This window comes from Ambystoma mexicanum, chromosome 1q (genome assembly GCF_040938575.1).
Source record: "Ambystoma mexicanum isolate Mex_15411 chromosome 1q, UKY_AmexF1_1, whole genome shotgun sequence".
Classification (NCBI taxonomy): Eukaryota; Metazoa; Chordata; class Amphibia; order Caudata; family Ambystomatidae; genus Ambystoma; species Ambystoma mexicanum.
In genome coordinates, this window is record NC_090922.1 from 1,538,084,457 (window position 1) to 1,538,103,449 (window position 18,993).

The 18,993-nt window shown below is 47.6% G+C and overlaps 1 protein-coding gene across 1 annotated transcript; it reads left to right on the forward strand.

Moving 5' to 3' along the window:
• Window positions 1-4,764: 4,764 nt before the first annotated feature.
• On the forward strand, window positions 4,765-17,834 carry LOC138551188 (zinc finger protein 182-like). Its single transcript, XM_069642467.1, has 3 exons — window positions 4,765-4,970; window positions 5,120-5,189; window positions 14,085-17,834. The coding sequence occupies exon 3, from the start codon at window positions 14,648-14,650 to the stop codon at window positions 15,785-15,787; it is 1,140 nt and encodes a 379-aa protein (XP_069498568.1). The 5' UTR covers window positions 4,765-4,970; window positions 5,120-5,189; window positions 14,085-14,647; the 3' UTR covers window positions 15,788-17,834.
• Window positions 17,835-18,993: the final 1,159 nt, after the last annotated feature.

Sequence of the window (18,993 nt, forward strand, 5' to 3'; positions counted from 1 at the left end):
AAACTCACACCACTGTCCCTATACCTCCGCCCAGACCCACACCACTATGTTCCTATCCCTCCTTCCAGACTCACACCAATGTGCCCCATCCCTCCAGACCCACACCAGCGTGCCCCTATCCATCCATTCAGACCCCACCAAGATGCCCCTCCCTCCCTCTAGTCTAGACCAATACAATAATGCCCCATCCTCCCTCCACATAGCAAGATGCCCCTTTCCCCTTGCAACAGATGCCCATGTGCCGATCCTGAATCACACGCAGATAGCCCCAGCCAGCCCCCTCTAAAACCACCCATCCTAGTATGCCCCCATGCCCCCAGACCCAAACAAATGTGCCCCATCCTCTCCTTCCAGACCCACACCAATATGCGGCCATCCCTCCCTAGACCAATGTCCCCATCCCTCCCATCAAACCCACACCAATGTGCCCCGCCCCATATCAAACCACACCAACGTGCCCTCAAAAGAACACCAATGTGCCTCTATGCATTGCAGACCCCACCAAGATGCCACCATCCCTCCGTTCAAACAGCAAGATGCCCCCATCCTGCCCTCCAGACCCACACCTACATGAACCATCCCTCCCCCAGTCCCACAATGTGCCCCCATCACCTCCCTCCAAAGCCACACCAAGATGCCCCGTCCCACCCTCCAAACCCACACCTAGGTGACCCATGCCACCCTCCAGACCCACTGTGCCCCATCTTTCCCTCCGGAAACAAACCCATGTGCCCCATCCCTCCCCCTAAACCCACACCATTGTGCCCCATCCATCCCATCAAACCCACACCAATGTGGTCCCACCCCCTCCCTACAGAGCCACACCAGGATGCCCCAACCCCTCCTCCCAACCCACACCTAGATGACCCATGCCACCCTCCAGACCCACTTTGCCCCACATCTCCCTCAGAAAACACACCCATGTGCCACATCCCTCCCCCTAAACCCACACCAATGTGCCCCCACCCCGTCCCTCAGAGCCACACCATGATGCCCCATCCCACCCTCCGAACACTCACCTAGATGACCCATGCCACCATCCAGAACCACTGTGCCCCGTCTCTCCCTCCGGAAACACACCCATGTGCCCCATCCCTCACCCTAAACCCACACAATGTGCCCCATCCCTCCCATCAAACCCACACCAATGTGGTCCCACCCCCTCCCTACAGAGCCACACCAAGATGCCCCAACCCACCCTCCCAACCCACACCTAGATGACCCATGCCACCCTCCAGACCCACTGTGCCCACATCTCTCGCAGAAAACACACCCATGTGCCACATCCCTCCCCCTAAACCCACACCAATGTGCCCCCACCCCCTCCCTCCAGAGCCACACCATGATGCCCCATCCAACCCTCCGAACACTCACCTAGATGCCCCATGCCACCATCCAGAACCACTGTGCCCCATCTCTCCCTCCGGAAACACGCCCATGTGCCCCATCCCTCCCCCTAAACCCACACTAATGTGCCCCATCCCTCCCATCAAACCCACACCAATGTGGTCCCACCCCCTCCCTACAGAGCCACACCAAGATGCCCCAACCCACCCTCCCAACCCACACCTAGATGACCCATGCCACCCTCCAGACCCACTGTGCCCCACATCTCTCTCAGAAAACTCACCCATGTGCCACATCCCTCCCCCTAAACCCACACTAATGTGCCCCCACCCCCTCCCTCCAGAGCCACACCATGATGCCCCATCCCACCCTCCGAACACTCACCTAGATGCCCCATGCCACCATCCAGAACCACTGTGCCCCATGTCTCCCTCTGGAAACACACCACTGTGCCCCATCCCTCCCCCTAAACCAACACCAATGTGCCCCATCCCTCCCATCAAACCCACACCAATGTGGTCCCACCCACTCCCTACAGAGCCACACCAAGATGCCCCAACACACCCTCCCAACCCACAACTAGATGACCCATGCCACCCTCCAGACCCACTGTGCCTCATTTCTCCCTACAGACCCACACCCATGTCCCCCATCCCTCCCCCTAAACCCACACCAATGTGACCCTCCCTCCAGAGCCACACCAAGATGCCTCATACCACCCTCCCAACCCAAACCTAGATGACCCATAATACCCTCCAGACACACTCAGCCCATCTATCCCCCCAGATCCACCCATGTACCCATCCCTCCCCCAGACCCAAACCAATGTACCCCAAACCCACACCACTGTTCCTATCCCTCCGCCCAGACCCACACCATGTTCCTATCCCTCCCTGCGGCCCTACACCAATGTGCCCCTTCCTCCAGACCCACACCAATGTGCTGCTTCCTGCCAGACCACACCAGCGTGCCCCTATCCATCCAGACCCCACCAAGATGCCCCATACCTCCCTCTATACCAATACAATAATGCTCCATCCTCCCTCCACATAGCAAGACGCCCCTTCCCCTTGTAACAGATGCCCATGTGCCGATCCTGAATCACACGCAGTGTTGCCAGGTCGGAAGGAAAAAATAAGCTGAATGCCCTTCCAAAACAAGCCCAAAACAAGCTGACTCCCATCCAAATAAGCGGGGAAAAAAACGAAAAAGTTGTGGAAAGGTCTCAAAAGTAAGAAACAAAACACAAAGAGAAAAACAAATAGACAGAACACTGACATAGTGTGTTAAAACAACAATATTTTATTGCATGGTGACTAGAAGTCTCAGATTGCAAAATAATACGGCCCTGAAATATTTGTATGTATTGTTTTATACAGCGCCTTAATCAAGGCGCTATATAATATTGTAACATGGCCAATTGGAAGTTGAACAGAAACATGGCCATCCTGAATACATCTATCTGAGAAAATGCTGTATATAGATTCTAATAATCCTCTAACCCAGTCTTGCAAAAAAAGTTTTCAAAAAATAAATAAATGAATGATGTTAGTGGATAATGCGTCAGCACTGGGGATATCACCAGGATAATATTGCTATGGAGTGACGCTGCTAAACTGAAGCAATCCCCTTCTTTACATGCCAGTGTGTCTGTGCGCTTTCTTTTGCATATGTTTAGGCATTTGGCATTGATGAGCCACCTGGTGGGCAAGTAACGATCCCATCAGTGCCAAGCACTTAAGCACATGCAAAATACAGGGCGCACCCGGGAGCAAGACACAGCAGCAAGTGCCAGCAAGTGCTGCAGCAGCCCAGTGCAGGACGCTCTGTGCCACGTGCAATGGGCGTAACTGCAAATAACACGCACAATTACACGCGCACAGGCGGTCCAAGAAGCGGACACAACCCGCGACAAGCGACCTGCACATATAATAAGCGGCCCCAGCTCCTGCGCTCCCCGAGCCCTGAAAGTGCCCCGGAAGCGCTTCACCGCTCTGGCGGAAATCGCAAGGATGACGTCACAGATCACGTGAGGAAGAGTGGGCGGGCCCTTGCTATGGTCTGGTAGTCGCTACCTCCCGCTCACTGAACGTGCTCCGGAAGCGCTTCACTGCTCTGGCAGTGTTGCCAGGTCCGCTTATTATAAGCGACTTTGGGCTTCTTTTTGCCCGAAGTCGCTTATAATTTTTGCTGGTCGCTTGTCGCGGTTTTTGTCCGCTTATTTCCCCTATTAACCGCTTATTGTTGCACTTATTCAGTTCACTGATTCAGTGAACTGAATAAGTGGTTAAGAGGGGTAAGCGGGCAAAAACCGTGACAAGCTGAATCACTTCCCCAGCAGTGAGCACTCTTCAATCTAATTCCCATTGCGGCGCAGTGGCCCCTGCTGCTACATTCCAGTGGCAGCAGGGCTGTGCAAAGCACTACCATGAGCCACAGGGAAGTTAACTCTTATTTAAATCATGGCCTAGGAGTTAACATCCCCGTGGCTTTTCCAGATGCAGTATGAACCCGTGACTTCCGCTGTACTGTAAAGGTTGAGGAGACCTCCTACCCTGCCCTCCCTTTTGTGCCACTTTTTCCCACAGCTCTGGACACGCTGATATGCTTTCTTGTGCTGCAGAATTCGTCACGTCATAACACAAATGATAGAAATGTTTGAAACGATGGAGTAATTTAGGCGAAGGCTGAGCACAGGATGGGGTGGGTCATGTGGACAGGCTTGCATACATGCCAACATTCTACATTGCTTTGCAGGGAGATTGTCTCACCGAAATCGGGAGAACTGAATTCTCCCATTGGATTGCATTGGGGTTACCATTATTATAGGAGGGAGAAACGAGCATGTTGCTGTATTTTCAAATGAAAAATCGGTACCCTCCGCCTAGAGCGGGAGTGTTGGCATATATGATGCTCGTGTTTGGCAAGTGCTAGCCAGCCTTCTTGGTTGATGTTGAGAGGTATTATGTTTTTAGGCGGAAAGCTGGGGACCACACCAGTTGAAGGTCTCTGTTTGGCAAGCACACATAATAACGGCTTAAAAATAAAATACTTTTTTTAATAAATGCTTTGTTCTAACATTTTTTGTTTGTGTTTTCTCTATGTATATTTGCATTATTGTTATATTTCTTACCTTTGAGACCTATTCACAGTGTTTTAGAGGTGCGCTTGTTTTTGTCAGCTTATTTGGTTGGGAGTCAGCTTGTTTTGGGCTTGTTTTGAGTGGGCATTCAGCTTATTTTTTTCCTTTTGACCTGGCAACACTGTGCTCTGGCGGAAAGCACACGGATGACGTCACAGATCACGTGAGGAAGAGTGGGCGGGCCCTTGCTATGGTCTGGTAGTCGCTACCTCCCGCTCACTGAACGTGCTCCGGAAGCGCTTCACTGCTCTGGCGGAAAGCACACGGATGACGTCAGAGGTCACGTGAGGAGGAGTGGGCGGGCCGTTGCTATGCCCCTCTTCTCGGATGATGGGAACTAGTCGCTGCCATTGTGGCTGCCCGGAAGCTGCGTCCCGCTTTCTGGCTCATCCCCGTGCAAAGGCTGAAGCAGGACGGCAGCAGAGCTTGCTGAGGTGCGGGTGGCGAAGTGAGAGGGGCCTCCGCATTTCCTGTAGACGCTGTAAGTGCTTCGTCCCGCCTCCCGTGCATGTGGAGGGGGGCCTTCCATGATATAGCTCATCTGCATGGCTTCTAAGCGCTGCGAGAGGATGGATGCGCTGCATCGCACTGTGGATGAATTCACGATAGAATCCCCTTTTCTTCTTGCAGACCTGCTGCATGCTGGATGACGCGTTCATTGTGTGCAGCGAATGTTTGGCGCCCGCCCAGGCCCCACCAGGTAAAGGATCGGCCTCTTACTCATGTTCTGCACACGTTGCTCTTTGCTTTTGAGTCTCCTTGTGTTCAGTCCCGCGTGTCTGTGCCCACGCCCCGCATGCTCATACCCTCCCCGTGCCTCTTCCTGGAAGTGGCGTCCATGCCCTCCCTGCCCCTATATGCCTGTGTGCTTATGCCCTGCATGCCTGTGCCCTGCGTGATCTTGCCCTCCCTGCCCCTTTCTGCATTTCCTCTCCTATTCCTTTTCCTGGAAGTTGTGCCCATGCTCCCCCTGCCCTCTTTGCCCTCCCTGCCCCTATATGCCTGTGTGCTTATGCCCTGCATGCCTCTGTATGTCTGTGCCCTGCGTGGTCTTGCCCTCCCTGTCCCTTTCTGCGTTTCCTCTCCTCACACCTCTTCCTGGAAGTGGTGTCCATACTCCCCCTGCCCTCTTTTCCCTCCCTGCCCTTGTATGCCTGTGTGCTTATGCCCTGCATGCCTCTGTATGCCTGTGCCCTGCGTGATCTTGCCCTCCCTGCCCCTTTCTGCCTTTCCTCTCCTATTACCTCTTCCTGGAAGTTGTGCCCATGCTCCCCCTGCCCTCTTTGCCCTCCCTGCCCCTATATGCCTGTGTGCTTATGCCCTGCATGCCTCTGTATGCCTGTGCCCTGCGTGATCTTGCCCTCCCTGCCCCTTTCTGCCTTTCCTCTCCTATTACCTCTTCCTGGAAGTTGTGCCCATGCTCCCCCTGCCCTCTTTGCCCTCCCTGCCCTTGTATACCTGTGTGCTTATGCCCTGCATGCCTCTGTATGCCTGTGCCCTGCGTGATCTTGCCCTCCCTGCCCCTTTCTGCCTTTCCTCTCCTATTACCTCTTCCTGGAAGTTGTGCCCATGCTCCCCCTGCCCTCTTTGCCCTCCCTGCCCTTGTATACCTGTGTGCTTATGCCCTGCATGCCTCTGTGTTCCTGTGCCCTGCGTGATCTTGCCCTCCCCGCCCCTTTCTGCATTTCCTCTCCTATTCCTCTTTCTGGAAGTTGTGCCCATGCTCCCCCTGCCCTCTTTGCCCTCCCTGCCCTTGTATGCCTGTGTGCTTATGCCCTGCATGCCTCTGTGTGCCTGTGCCCTGCATGGTCTTGCCCTCCCTGCCCATTTCTGCATTTCCTCTCCTATTACCTCTTCCTGGAAGTTGTGCCCATGCTCCCCCTGCCCTCTTTGCCCTCCCTGCCCTTGTATGCCTGTGTGCTTATGCCCTGCATGCCTCGTGTGTCTGTGCCCTGCGTGGTCTTGCCCTCCCTGTCCCTTTCTGCGTTTCCTCTCCTCACACCTCTTCCTGGAAGTGGTGTCCATGTGCTGCGGGTCCCTAATTCTGGGTCCTAGTCTGTGGCTCAGTGGAATCATGCATACACTAGCGGGCTCTTCGACCTCATATCCGCATTCAATTCCATGTCGGTCCACTAGCCTTCTTCTGAGATGGACAGAAAGAGTCAAATGAGCTAATCCCTGCCTCAACCAATGGCTGTCAGATGTGGGAAATACCTTACCAAGCCTCGATGGACCCTTCCCTCCACGGGCAAGTCCCATCAGGCCACCAAGCATAGCCCCTGAGCCTGATAGAGTAAGGCCTGCTAATAAACAGACTGAGGAAAGTGAAACAGGGTTTATGGTCTTTCCATCAAAGTCTTTTGCATTGAACTTTTTTGGTGGTGGGGTACCAACCCCAACGAAAATGAACCCTTTACGCAATACATATATGCATTTGATGCATTTTGTGCGATGGGTAGGTTTCGATGGAAAATGTTTCGTTGGAATCCTTTTCGATGGAAAGACTAGATAGCGTGAAACGGGAGACTACAGTACTTAAATTCTAAGCTGCCTTTCCACTGCATCAAGAAGTTGCCTCCCATAAGCCTAAGCAGGTAATGGCAATTTCTGAGTTTCTCTACCGACACTTTTCCTCATCTCCCAACTCACAGAAGTTTGTTTGGTTCCTTATGGGGTAAAATGTATTTATTTGGCTCAGTGAAAGAGAGCGCTTATTCTATGGTGTGGGTGCTTTAAATACAAAGGTACAAACACTCAATTAATCCAATGACCTTATGATTATATGTAGCCAATGCCGTGCACTGAAGCTTGGAGAGAAGTAATCATATTTCATAATACCAAGCAGAAGCCCAACATTCGCTGAAATCTAGACGTGTTTGAGGATAGTGCAGGGTTGTGGCTTTGATTGAAGGCTCAGAGCATCAAAGGGCATTATCAAATTGTAATTTCAAAAGTATTCGCCCTGTACCTAGATCTGTCCATGTAAATCGGGTCATTCCACCATCGGCACAATTACGTGGACCGTGAGATCACAGGACAGCTGTACCCGTACTATTATTAAATTTAAAAAAATCCATGTGTAGTGGCTCAGTGTGGCACAGGTCATGCATAGTGACTTGACAAGGACGGGGATGTGCAAGTTTTACAAACTGTCAAAAAAGAGAGGTCCCCAACTAAGAGCTGGCGCTTAAAGCACTGCTCTCTGCGCTGCCCCTCCCCCACTGATACCCCGTGGCTCACCTGCTCCTTCTCCATAGGTACTGCTTCCTTCATTGCCTCCCAGATCTATCCCAGTCCCATGTCCACGGGAACAACAACTTCCCAAATACGTGTGATGCTAGCACACCCCGTCACCTTCCCGCCCGGCCCTTCATTTGCTGCCCCCAGTATATACATACCTGCTACATTCCATTCATTGGATGCTGCTTCCCAGGCATGTGTGATGCTAGCACTCCACCTCCCGCCCCACCCTTCATTTGCTGCCACCAGTATATACATACATGCCACATTCCCTGCAGTGGATGCTGCTTCCCAGCCATGTGTGATGCTAGCACTCACCCTTCATTTGCTGCCCCCAGTATATACATACATGCCCCATTCCATTCATTGGATGCTGCTTCCCAGTCATGTGTGATGCTAGCACTCCCCACCAGTATATACATACCTGACCCATTCCATGCAGTGGATGCTGCTTCCCAGTCATGTGTGATGCTAGCACTCCCCACCCTTCATTTGCTGCCACTAGTATATATGTACCTGCCCCATTCCATGCAGTGTTCACAAGAGTCTTTCCAATAGTTCAGCAACCCCAAAGTACCTGGTGTTGTAGAGTTCCTCGTCGGGGAAATCAACAGCCCTTCTTGAGTGCACTCACTTTAAGACAGGAGCCACGAGTCGTCAAACGTCTGGCGATGAACAGGGTGAACTATGCCAGTGAAGTGGCAGCTTCGTTCCTAGCAGTGCTCGTCGACAACGGAGCAAAGACGTCCTGCAAGGAAGAGGCGTGTGGGGCACCTCGATGTGATAGTTCAGGACCGCAAAGAGTTTGAAGAACTGTGGCCCAGCAAGGGCGTAGAGTCATCCAGCGTCTCTGTGGTCTTTAGGTGGCGGTAAACCCACCGGCGGATGCTCCTCGGCGCATCGAAGGCCTCGGCTTTCTCCAGAGGGACGAAGTGGTTGATGATGCAGACGAGAGCATCCTTGGATCAAATCTTCTTAGGTAACTGGAGCACTGCGAATCCGGTCGGTGACTGCAGCCGTCGATGGTGACGGACAACAGTCCGGGCGCTTCTCCTTGGGATTCTGCGGCAGTCCCCGTCTCCATTCGGCAGCCTTTAGTAGGTCTTTCTACCAGGGAGCTTTGGCAAAGATCAGGTGCACGATGGTCCCTCGTAGCTTGCGAAGAGGGCGCCTTACCAGGTCCTCTCTGGGCCAGTCCTTGGAGACACAGCAGCTTTCAGATCGATGGAAGTAGAGCAACAGCCGTACTTCTCTTCCAGCAGGGCTTCAAGGTCAAGCTTCAGTTTCAACTCCAGTTACTCTTCAGCTTCTGAACGATTTCTAGCAGTAAGAGGCCCCCAGATATACTAGTTGATCTCATTCATTCTTCTGGGTCAAACTCAGGCATCCAATCACTCAGAAGGGCAGTCAGTCAGCCAATCGGGTGCACTGTGCATTCAGGCCATTCTTCTCCATCCAGACACTCCTAACACAGAATGTGGATTCGGACAAGTACCACGCCATTCAACACTACACACTGCATTCATACCAGTTTCGGGCAGGGCTGTCTTGGTCATTGTGTCAAATACCAGACATCCACAACAAGAGTGTATATTTGTCACACACTCCATTCAGCCAGGTCCCACCCACGGGTGTACCCACAACATACGGTCATTGGGAAGGCTCCAGCCAGTCTGGTCGGCACTTCCCCACACTACCGTATATGGAACTTCCACCCAACAGCCAGTCAGGGGGAAGGGACAGAGTCCGTGCTCCCAGGACTTTGGGAAGATCAAGGTAACAGGCGATGGAAGTCAAGAGGCCACAGGGGCCATCTTGCCTCCATCAGGATTCTACCGATTCCAATGACTGGGCCTGGGCATCCCAAAATGGAGGACGCTCTGGGCACCAGTCCTTTCAGCGCGGAGCTGCCACCAGCCCGTACCCTGCTCTGTGGGCCACCCACAGGTGCCCAAAAACATACACTAGGGGCACAGGGTTGCATCCCCACCCATGGGTGCCATAAGGGCATCCCATGGGTCTGTAAACCAATCCAAAAGAGCTGCACCGCCAGAAGTCCCACATGAACTCCTGCACTGAAAACACGACAGAACACACAATAAAAACAGTAAAGGACAAGGATACAGAGACCCTGCCCCTCCTATGCATTTCCAGCATCACAGAGCATCCCTGCCGTACCTGTCTTTCTTGACCTATCACTGGCCTTTAACATTGCGTATCACTGCATCTTCATAAGCAAGATAAGAGCCTGCTTCAGTATTAAAGGCAATGCCCTCAAATGGTGACCATTTTACCTGCTTTGATCAAGCACTGCACATCAAACTTTTTCAGCTCATGCTTAATTGTTTGTTTCATAATTAAGATAGATACAGAACTGTAACTCGATCGATGTGGAGGATATATCTATCCTGAACTGCTATTCGTAATGAGATCATGAGATTTAGGTTCAACGTTTATCATGCAGGAGAAATTCTTGAGATACGCTCTGGGAAAAGACAGAGAACCATATAGCCTGGAATTTCTATGTAGGTTCTGTCATTCTAAGGAAAAAGAAACATTACGTCACCTTTGTTGGACACTACTATGGCACAAAGGATTGAATACTCTTCAAAATTTGTAAATAATATTGAGTGGGTTCTTTCTGCTAGCCTTTGGTGGGAGATGTTGCATGGGTCCGGATTATCTTTAAAGATAGCTGTGATACGGTTTCTGAAGAATGTGTGTGAAGTTCTATAATTTGCCACAACTTCTTTTACAAGAATTGGAAATACTGAATTAAGGTCAAATAGGTAGATTCAGTGACAATTCCTACATGAGCTATGTGGTAATTTCGTGGAACTGTAATAATGTTTACATTTTTCCTATGTGTGATGCTGTTGATTCGAAATAGTTTGTAAAATATATGGACATTTTGTTTTTGAGGATTGTATTCCTGATCTATGTTTTATGATTGTTTGATGTTTTATTGATTTTATGTTGGAATATTATTTTCTTAAATTTTGTAAAGGTTTGCTTCAAACCAAAAACAAATTACAATAAAAAAAGGAGTGCTTCAGCCACGTAGACTTTGCCCATCGACATTGGCTTAGCCTTGTTCTCTGAAGACTCTTCTCTGTTATACATTGGGGGGGGGGGGGTAGGTTCAAAAGTATTTGTCTGCTTTCAGAATATTTCTGATCTCTTGTTTCTTCTGATAACCTTTCTTTTGATACTCTCACTGCATACTCTGAATGCAACAGTAATATATTAATGTCCACAGAGTCCTAGTTATTTAAGTCACACGAAGGTGTAGGAATTGTCTGTGTGCCATCCCCAATGGCTCTTTACTGATTCTGAGAAACCTAAGAGTGTGTATTTTAATGTTACTTCCATATTGCTCCCTTCTGAAGAGGCTTATTTAAATGACGGGTAAATAAATTACTAATTGTTTTATCAAGAAACCTTGAGTATCAGTGTTTATTTGAACACTTGTCACTGTGAATCTCTGTAACTGCATACTGCTCACATTGACCCCCCCCCCTGGAGGCCTGGCTGCTAGGCCACACTACCAACCTGTGTAGTTCAGACTTATACCAAAGGTTGGGTCCCTTTTGCCAGGAGGCTAAGGTTGTTGTGCACCCGAAGGGTACTACCCCAAATCTTTACCCAACAAGAACCAAAGGAACTGTGTGATATTTTGTGAACCCTTTGACCAGGGGAAGGGAGTCATTCCCCCTGGTGAGAACTGGATGAACTTTGAGACCAGGTTCTGGAGAAGCTAGCCATTCTCTGGGACCACCACCACTTTTCAACATTTAAAAAAAAAAGTGTAACAGACATGATAGTTAGTTTGACACACAACAGTGGACCTTTTTTAATATTTTCTTCCACAACCCCTAGTGTTTTAGTTGAGGCTGGGAAACCCCACATAGAAATAAGGATGGGTAGATTATAGCCCCAACTACCCCCCTCCCCGAGTGCCGGTCTCTTCCTTCGGAACCCTTAAATTATGCCCTTATATGCCTTGGAGCACTGTCTCCCATCCCTTCCTATTGCCTGCGCCCTTGAGACTGCACTTGATGTACTTGCCCCTGTTGACTCTCGCACTCCTTGCTTGCACTGTAGGTTCACACCAGTGTTTATCCCCATATGTCTCAGTACTTTCCCTTATTCCTCCCAATTGCATGAGCCCTGTGCCTGCACTTCATACATTTGTCCCATTGCTTCTTGCACTCTTTATTTTAAAATAAATAAATGCATTGGTCTTTCCCCTTTTAACTTGTGGTTAACTCATTTGACCCCTCCATTTTCGTCCACTGTAAAATGTTTGTTTCTATAGGGCTCTCCAGACCCCTCTGATTCTATAGCTCCCCACTAACCCCACTAGGGGAACAGCATAGTACAGGAAGCAAGAAAACCTAGAACCTTGTCATTACTAGCCAAGCCCACTATAGCAGCATTAACATTGCACATGTAAGGGGCAGGAAGGAAATAGCGGACCTCATTCAATACTAGCTAACTCCACTGAAGCCTCATCGTGTCACCATCTTGGACCAGGCAGCAAGAAGGTCTAGAGCCTTGCCGCTGGTTGCCAACTTCAGCACCATGAAGGGCACAGCTTGGAACGGGTACCAGTAAGACCCACAACGTTAGCCAATACTAGCCAACTCCACTACCTACATCCAGCTCCACAGTTGTGCAACAGGCCTGCCAGAGTAGGCAGCATTGCTGCAGGATCCAATCTGTGAAATGCAGAGAGAGATATGTTCCATGTCTATATGCCATTTTTAATATTTCGTAATGCTGTTAAGGTAGCTCAGCATGTGACGTGCACTCCAGAGATCTCTGTGCAACATGCAGTGACCAGTTCTAATCCAGTAGGGCTAACGCTGTCCTGCATCCTTGTAAGGTTCATTGAATGAGCACCTTTTAAATTGTCTTATAACCCTATTTGCAGTGCACAGAGCAAGGGGAGATTTGCCATGAGTCGAGGCATAAATTCTGACTGTATTTTATTCTAATATTTTACTTGAAATGTGAGGGTACACCCACTGCAGCCCCCACCCCCAACATTCCTTCTACCCTTATCTATCCCGTTGCCCCACTCCCCATCTATTAATTTGCTAAAAATGGAAAACATTTGAATAAAATCTTTTTCTGTCTAGTTTTTTTTTTTACATTTGAATTCTTTTGTGGATACCAGACCTACCACCTATCTGGGGTGTTGTTCACTCCACCAGCCATTCTTTTTATAATAGTCATTTTTATTTTGCACTTGCTACCACAGTCTTTGCTCCGTGTAGCAAAGTGCAAAGAGTATCATTTCCCCTGGATTGACCCAATTCTCCCAAGCCTGCCTAACCTTGCTAGATACGAGGGTAATCTGCCCTTCAGTCTCCATCCTAGATTGGTCCAGGCATATCCCCCGCTCTAGCCAATCACTCTCACTTTCTATTGATGGTATCCGTTCTCCTTAGCACATGTATGCCCATTGATCTAACCTTTCTGTCAAGGTCCCTTGGTGAGTTGCTTTCTTTGCACTCTCTCTTCCACTCAGATCTCTGCGTCGCAGGATCTGCCTATGTCTCAGGATCTCGGAGTCTTAGTATCTCTCTGCGTCGAAGTAGCTCTTGGTGTTTCAATATGTCTCTTTTTTTCTCAATATTTCTCTGTGCCGCAATAACTTTGTCTCAATAGCTTTGTGTCTCTCTGTCATAGCACCGCCCTGTCTGTTTCATCCTCACACTTTCGCTATATCGCCCTCTGGCTCAATATGTCTGTACTCTCACTCTCTAATGCTTACACTACAAAAGAGTAGCCCCTTCCTCACTAATATCAATATACACACTATCAGTATCTTGCTTCTACTTTAGTGTTGGCACCTCTGTACTCCATGTTGTGCCAGCCTTACTGCTCACTGGCTGTTCTGTCCAGGTCTTTGCACCTGAAGTCGCCAGCTCTCTTAGGGCCTCCCACTTTCCTCCTGCCAGCTCTCCCAGGGAATGACACCTCCTGACTGGGCTGGAGTGGTTTTTAAAGGTGTTTGCTCTCCCCCCTAGGTAGTGCTTTAGTCAATAGATTTAAAATGTGTAATCTATGCTGAGTTGGCCTGTTATTGTGGCAATGGCAATGTTTCTGTGGCCATGTGGCTAGCAAAGGGATCAGCCTGAGGCTATATCGAGGTCTACCACTACCTTGGGTTGCAGTGTGTAAATCTGAAGTCAAGGGACCTTTGGTAAGTCTGGTTGGTGGTCCTAATTCTTTGATACTAACACTACAAACAATACACCCTGAACAGTTACTAAGCGGTACAATGTCATACGCGTGAGCATTAACATGTTCACAGTAATAACGAGTACCTCCTTTATGTCAACAGGTGATTGATGCCCAGGAAGATGCAATAATAGTGATTAGGTGAAGTACGCCGAAGGACTGATGCAGTGACGGGAAGACATCCTTTCTACATATCTTAGTAGCCTACAAGTCCAGGAATCCTTGCCTTTTCAGAATAATATGGTACTAGAATGTGAGAAGCATGATGCATTCTAGAGGGCAACATGCACATGGTAACAACCAGCATTCTACAACATATAGAGTTACAATAAATGTATAGAATAGTAGGTTAATCATAGTATCACTGTGTATTATGTTCTTTATGACATGTTTATACCAATAGTTATGAGAGAAAGCCTGTGACATGTTATATTCACTGAATATAAGTTTAGCTTGTTTAAAGTATTTTCTGATCAAGCGTTGAATACAAATGGATGAGCACGGAGTATGCTAATGCCGTGGGTAGAAACAAAAGGTGTATTAGAGAAGTCCTGCAGATGACAAATGTGTGTATGAAGCACTTGTGTATAGGCACATTATAAATGCCATATCAAATTGTATTTGTGCTTTGAATGCAGGGGAAGGTTCAATGGAAATGAACTTATAATGCACTGGACTAATCATATGAGTGACAAACCTCATCAGTGCACTGAATGCAGGAAGCACTTCATTCAAAAGAGAGGACTTACTAGGCACCTGAGAACCCATACAGGGGAGAAACCTTATCAGTGCACTGAATGTGGGAAATGGTTTGCTGAAAAGGGACAGCTTACTCGGCACCAGAGAACACATACAAGGGAGAAACCTCATCAGTGCACTGAATGTGGGAAGCACTTCATTCAAAAGGGAGGACTTACTAGGCACCTGAGAACCCATACAGGGGAGAAACCTCATCAGTGCACTGAATGTGGGAAATGCTTCATTGAGAAGAGAAAACTGATTGACCACATGAGAACACATACAGGGGAGAAACCCCATCAATGCACTGAATGTGGAAAATGCTTCCGTTTGAAGGGATCGCTTATTACACACCTGAGAACACACACAGGCGAGAAACCTCATCAGTGCACTGAATGTGGAAAGTGCTTCTGTGTGAAGGGATCTCTTATTACACACCTGAGAAGAAAACACACAGGCGAGAAACCTCATCAGTGCACTGAATGTGGAAAGTGCTTCTGTGTGAAGGGATCTCTTACTGAACACCTGAGAACACACACAGGCGAGAAACCTCATCAATGCACTGAATGTGGAAAATGCTTCAGTTTGAAGGGATCGCTTATTACACACTTGAGAACACACACAGGCGAGAAACCTCATCAATGCACTGAATGTGGAAAATGCTTCAGTGTGAAGGGATCGCTTATTACACACCTGAGAGAACACACCGGCGAGAAACCTCATCAGTGCACTGAATGTGGAAAACGTTTTGGTGTAAATAGAGAACTTATTACACACCTGAGAACCCATACAGGCGAGAAACCTTATCAATGCACTGAATGTGGGAGACATTTCAGGGTGAAGTCAAGTCTTATTTACCACCAGAAAAAACATACAGGGGAGAAACCTCATCAGTGTACTGAATGTGGGAAATGCTTTATTCAGAAGGGGAATCTTATCGCACACTTCAGAACCTGTACAGGTGAGAAACCTCATCAGTGCACTGAATGTAGGGAACGCTTAATTGAGAAGAGAGGGCTTATTACACACCTCAGAACCCATAGAGGGGAGAAACGTTCAGTGCAGTGAATGAGGGAAATGCTTTGAGAAGAGACGTCTGATTGACCAACACGAGAACACATACATGGGAGAAACCTCATTGGTGCACTGAATGTGAAAAGCGCTCCATTGTGAAAGAATCTCTTGTTACGCATCTCAGGACACATGCAGGTAAGAAGCCCTTTCAATGCTTTGAATGTGGGAAAAGCTTCAGCCAAAAAGCAGGTCTTATTTACCATCAGGTGACGCCTGCAGTTGAGAAACCTCATCAGTAATAATGAATATCTATATTTGCTGTGGGGTGACTCGTACATTTGAGGCAGTTCATTGGAACAGAGAACCTTTAAAACAGAATGCTGATTGTAACTGAAAGAAGCATTGGTGCTTTAAATGCACTCCTCCTGAAATATTGGAATGGGAGACTTCCTTCTGTGTTATTGAACCGATCAGATAAAACACTCAGGGCTTACAGCACATTAATGATCAGAAACCCTGGAAATGCAGATCAAAATGGATTTTAAATCAATACCCATAAACCAACTATCATAATAATTTTGTACAAAGCAGCCATATTTGCTTCATTTGTCATGACTGATGCATGTTTTACCAGCAAACCTACAGCAGAGAAACCTCATTAGTGCAGTGAATGTGGGAGAAGCTTTAGTTATTTGAGATGTTTCTGCCACCTGTGACCATCTGGCCCTTTTACATACGCTAAGAGGCAGACATCAGGGATACAGTCTGCACCTTATTACTTTTCTCCCTGGTTGATAGAACCTCTGCAGTTGTGCCTACTATTGTATCAAACCCTTTCCCCTCTGACCTCTGTCCATGCCACTATCCTAGTTATTAACAATGACAGAAAGTTCTCAGCCATCAAGTAAATACAGTTGTTAGCAGCTGCTTTTTTGTGTAGGGTGTTGCAGAAATAGTTTCTATTGCCTATGCCTACCAATACTCAGAAACCATTGGTTGCAGGCAACATGTGTCAGAGGCCCGACTATTGTGATGCCATTTATATGAGTTGTCAAACTTATGTCACAAAACCTCTTACGGCTGAGCCAACCGTGGCTGCCCTCCTTTCGGGTGTTAGGACATGTGACCACATCACTGAAGTTCTTCACTATTTGCCAAGTTGTTTTTATGATCAAGTTTCTGCAATCCAAACCTCAGCCCTATTGCTCTCCCAGTGCTTTAAGATCTAGCTCCTCTTTCCAGGGTGGGGGTTTCATGTTCCAGAAGGCTTTTCTAGGGGGGGGTTCTATTCAGTGTATCTAAAATGACCTCCCTCTGAGACTACACATTATGACAGACTGTCTGGCCTCCAGTTGCTTGTTGAAGACCAACTGTCGTCAATTTCCTTTGCTTAATGGTTTCTTGTATATTTTCATGTCCATCTGCTGTTTGCACTAAAAACCTTCGGGTGACCAAGCACCCCAAGAAAACATAACTGAGAAACAAAGGGAACGTTTAACACCATTTCACAGAGAGGTGGTGTACCAGCCCCTTTTACTCCGTAAAAGCAAAGGAATGGAAAAATTAGAAGCCTGCCTCCCACTATCACCCACAGAGTTCCACATGTATGGTTAGTCAGAGTGACCGGCATTACAGTGCTATAGGAAGGAGATATACAATTGTCGTCTGATTTGAAGAGGAACTTTAAGGTAAAAACGCTGTTAGCATTCATAGATTTCAAGGTATTTTTGGTATTTACTGTTACATAATATGAAATGTGTTTAATAAATACTCCTTGTGCGTATATTAGCAGAGGATGAAAAGGAAATATTCCATATGCTATGAGAAAATATGACCCCTGCAAATCCATTGATCAAATAGTGTATTTTCTTGGTAAATTGAAACATTGTGTTTCCATATTAATTCAAAAAAAGAAATAGTGGACAAATATGTTTGCCAAATGAAATCTGACCACAGTTAAGCTGACCAGTTTCTAATTTAAACAGAATTCCTCCGAGTTCATAAACTGAATTCAATGTCTAATATGCTGATGCAAATAATGTTGAAAGGTATACATTGTCTGTCACTATATCGTAACATTAAAAATCACAATGAACTACTGCCTATGTGTTAATGTCTGTCTATTTCTTTTGTTGCGCTTTTGCATACTGCTTCCTGGAACAGAAGCACTCCTTGTGCTTTGAAGGGGAAGTTCTCTAAAAAAATGTGGTGATTTTAAAAGTATTACCCATCATTATAATTATCAAGATTTAATTTTAAAACTAAATTCCTATTAAAGATATGCTGTAAATGTGCCTCCAAGCCCTGCTTTTAAAGGACTTGGAGTCATCCATTTTACAGACAGAAACAGATGTATCTTTTTCTTTAATTCTTTGCTCTCATGGCAGTAATCAATCAGGAGCCCCTACTAGGAGATTATGGGTCTGATTCACAGAACGTTTTCCTATGGGATTGCGCCATTGTAAAACGGTTTGGTGAATCGGCCCCTAAGTGCGTTTCTGCTGGGGAGTAGAGAATTACACGTTCACAGAACAGGCAGTCCAATGAATGCCAGTCTTGAAACTTCAAACACTTAAAATCTGGAAAAAATGTGTTTTCTGTAGTAGGATGGCATTCATAGTACTGTCTGTCCTGTGAACCTGTGAGCGAGGCAAACGCGTCCTGTTTATTTTACAGGACATGCTTGCCTTGCTCTTTCAAAATGACGTGTGTGGTGCGAGACAGACATGGTATCGCGAGGCAACACAAACAATGAATTATACATTCAATAGCAGGTTCTTTATTGGTTATCAGGATGGTTCTACATCCGTGAGCCAAATCAAAGATCTGTCTATGTCAAATTCTATGCTTGCCCTCACATCTATTACTAAAATATAGTAGAGGGTTATTCTTAACACAAAAAGTTTTCAAAATAACATCTGGAGCAATCCCTGACTCCCATCCCCAAGTTCATGAAACAGTTCCAACAACTCTAAAGGCCTCATCACGAGTTGGGTGGTATCCTGACGGTAAAGGAGCTGTCCCAAGCTTCAAGCACTCTTGTTGGGGAACCTGGTCTTGGTGCTGTTGACAGGGCTGCATGGCGCACCCTCTACAGGATGCGCACCCAGTTGCCCTGGCCCAGCTTTCTGCCACCTGAATGTTGGTTGGAGTCGGCGGTTCACAACCAATGAGGAACACTCAAAAGATAATTACGTGATTATCCTTAACATCTTTCTGGTTCTTTGTTTCCCAAAGTCATCCTTTTACAACTTTGCTTT

Bases quoted from the DNA above. Each gene is read 5' to 3' on its own strand.
- LOC138551188 (XM_069642467.1), top strand. From the start codon at position 14,648: ATGCACTGGACTAATCATATGAGTGACAAACCTCATCAGTGCACTGAA.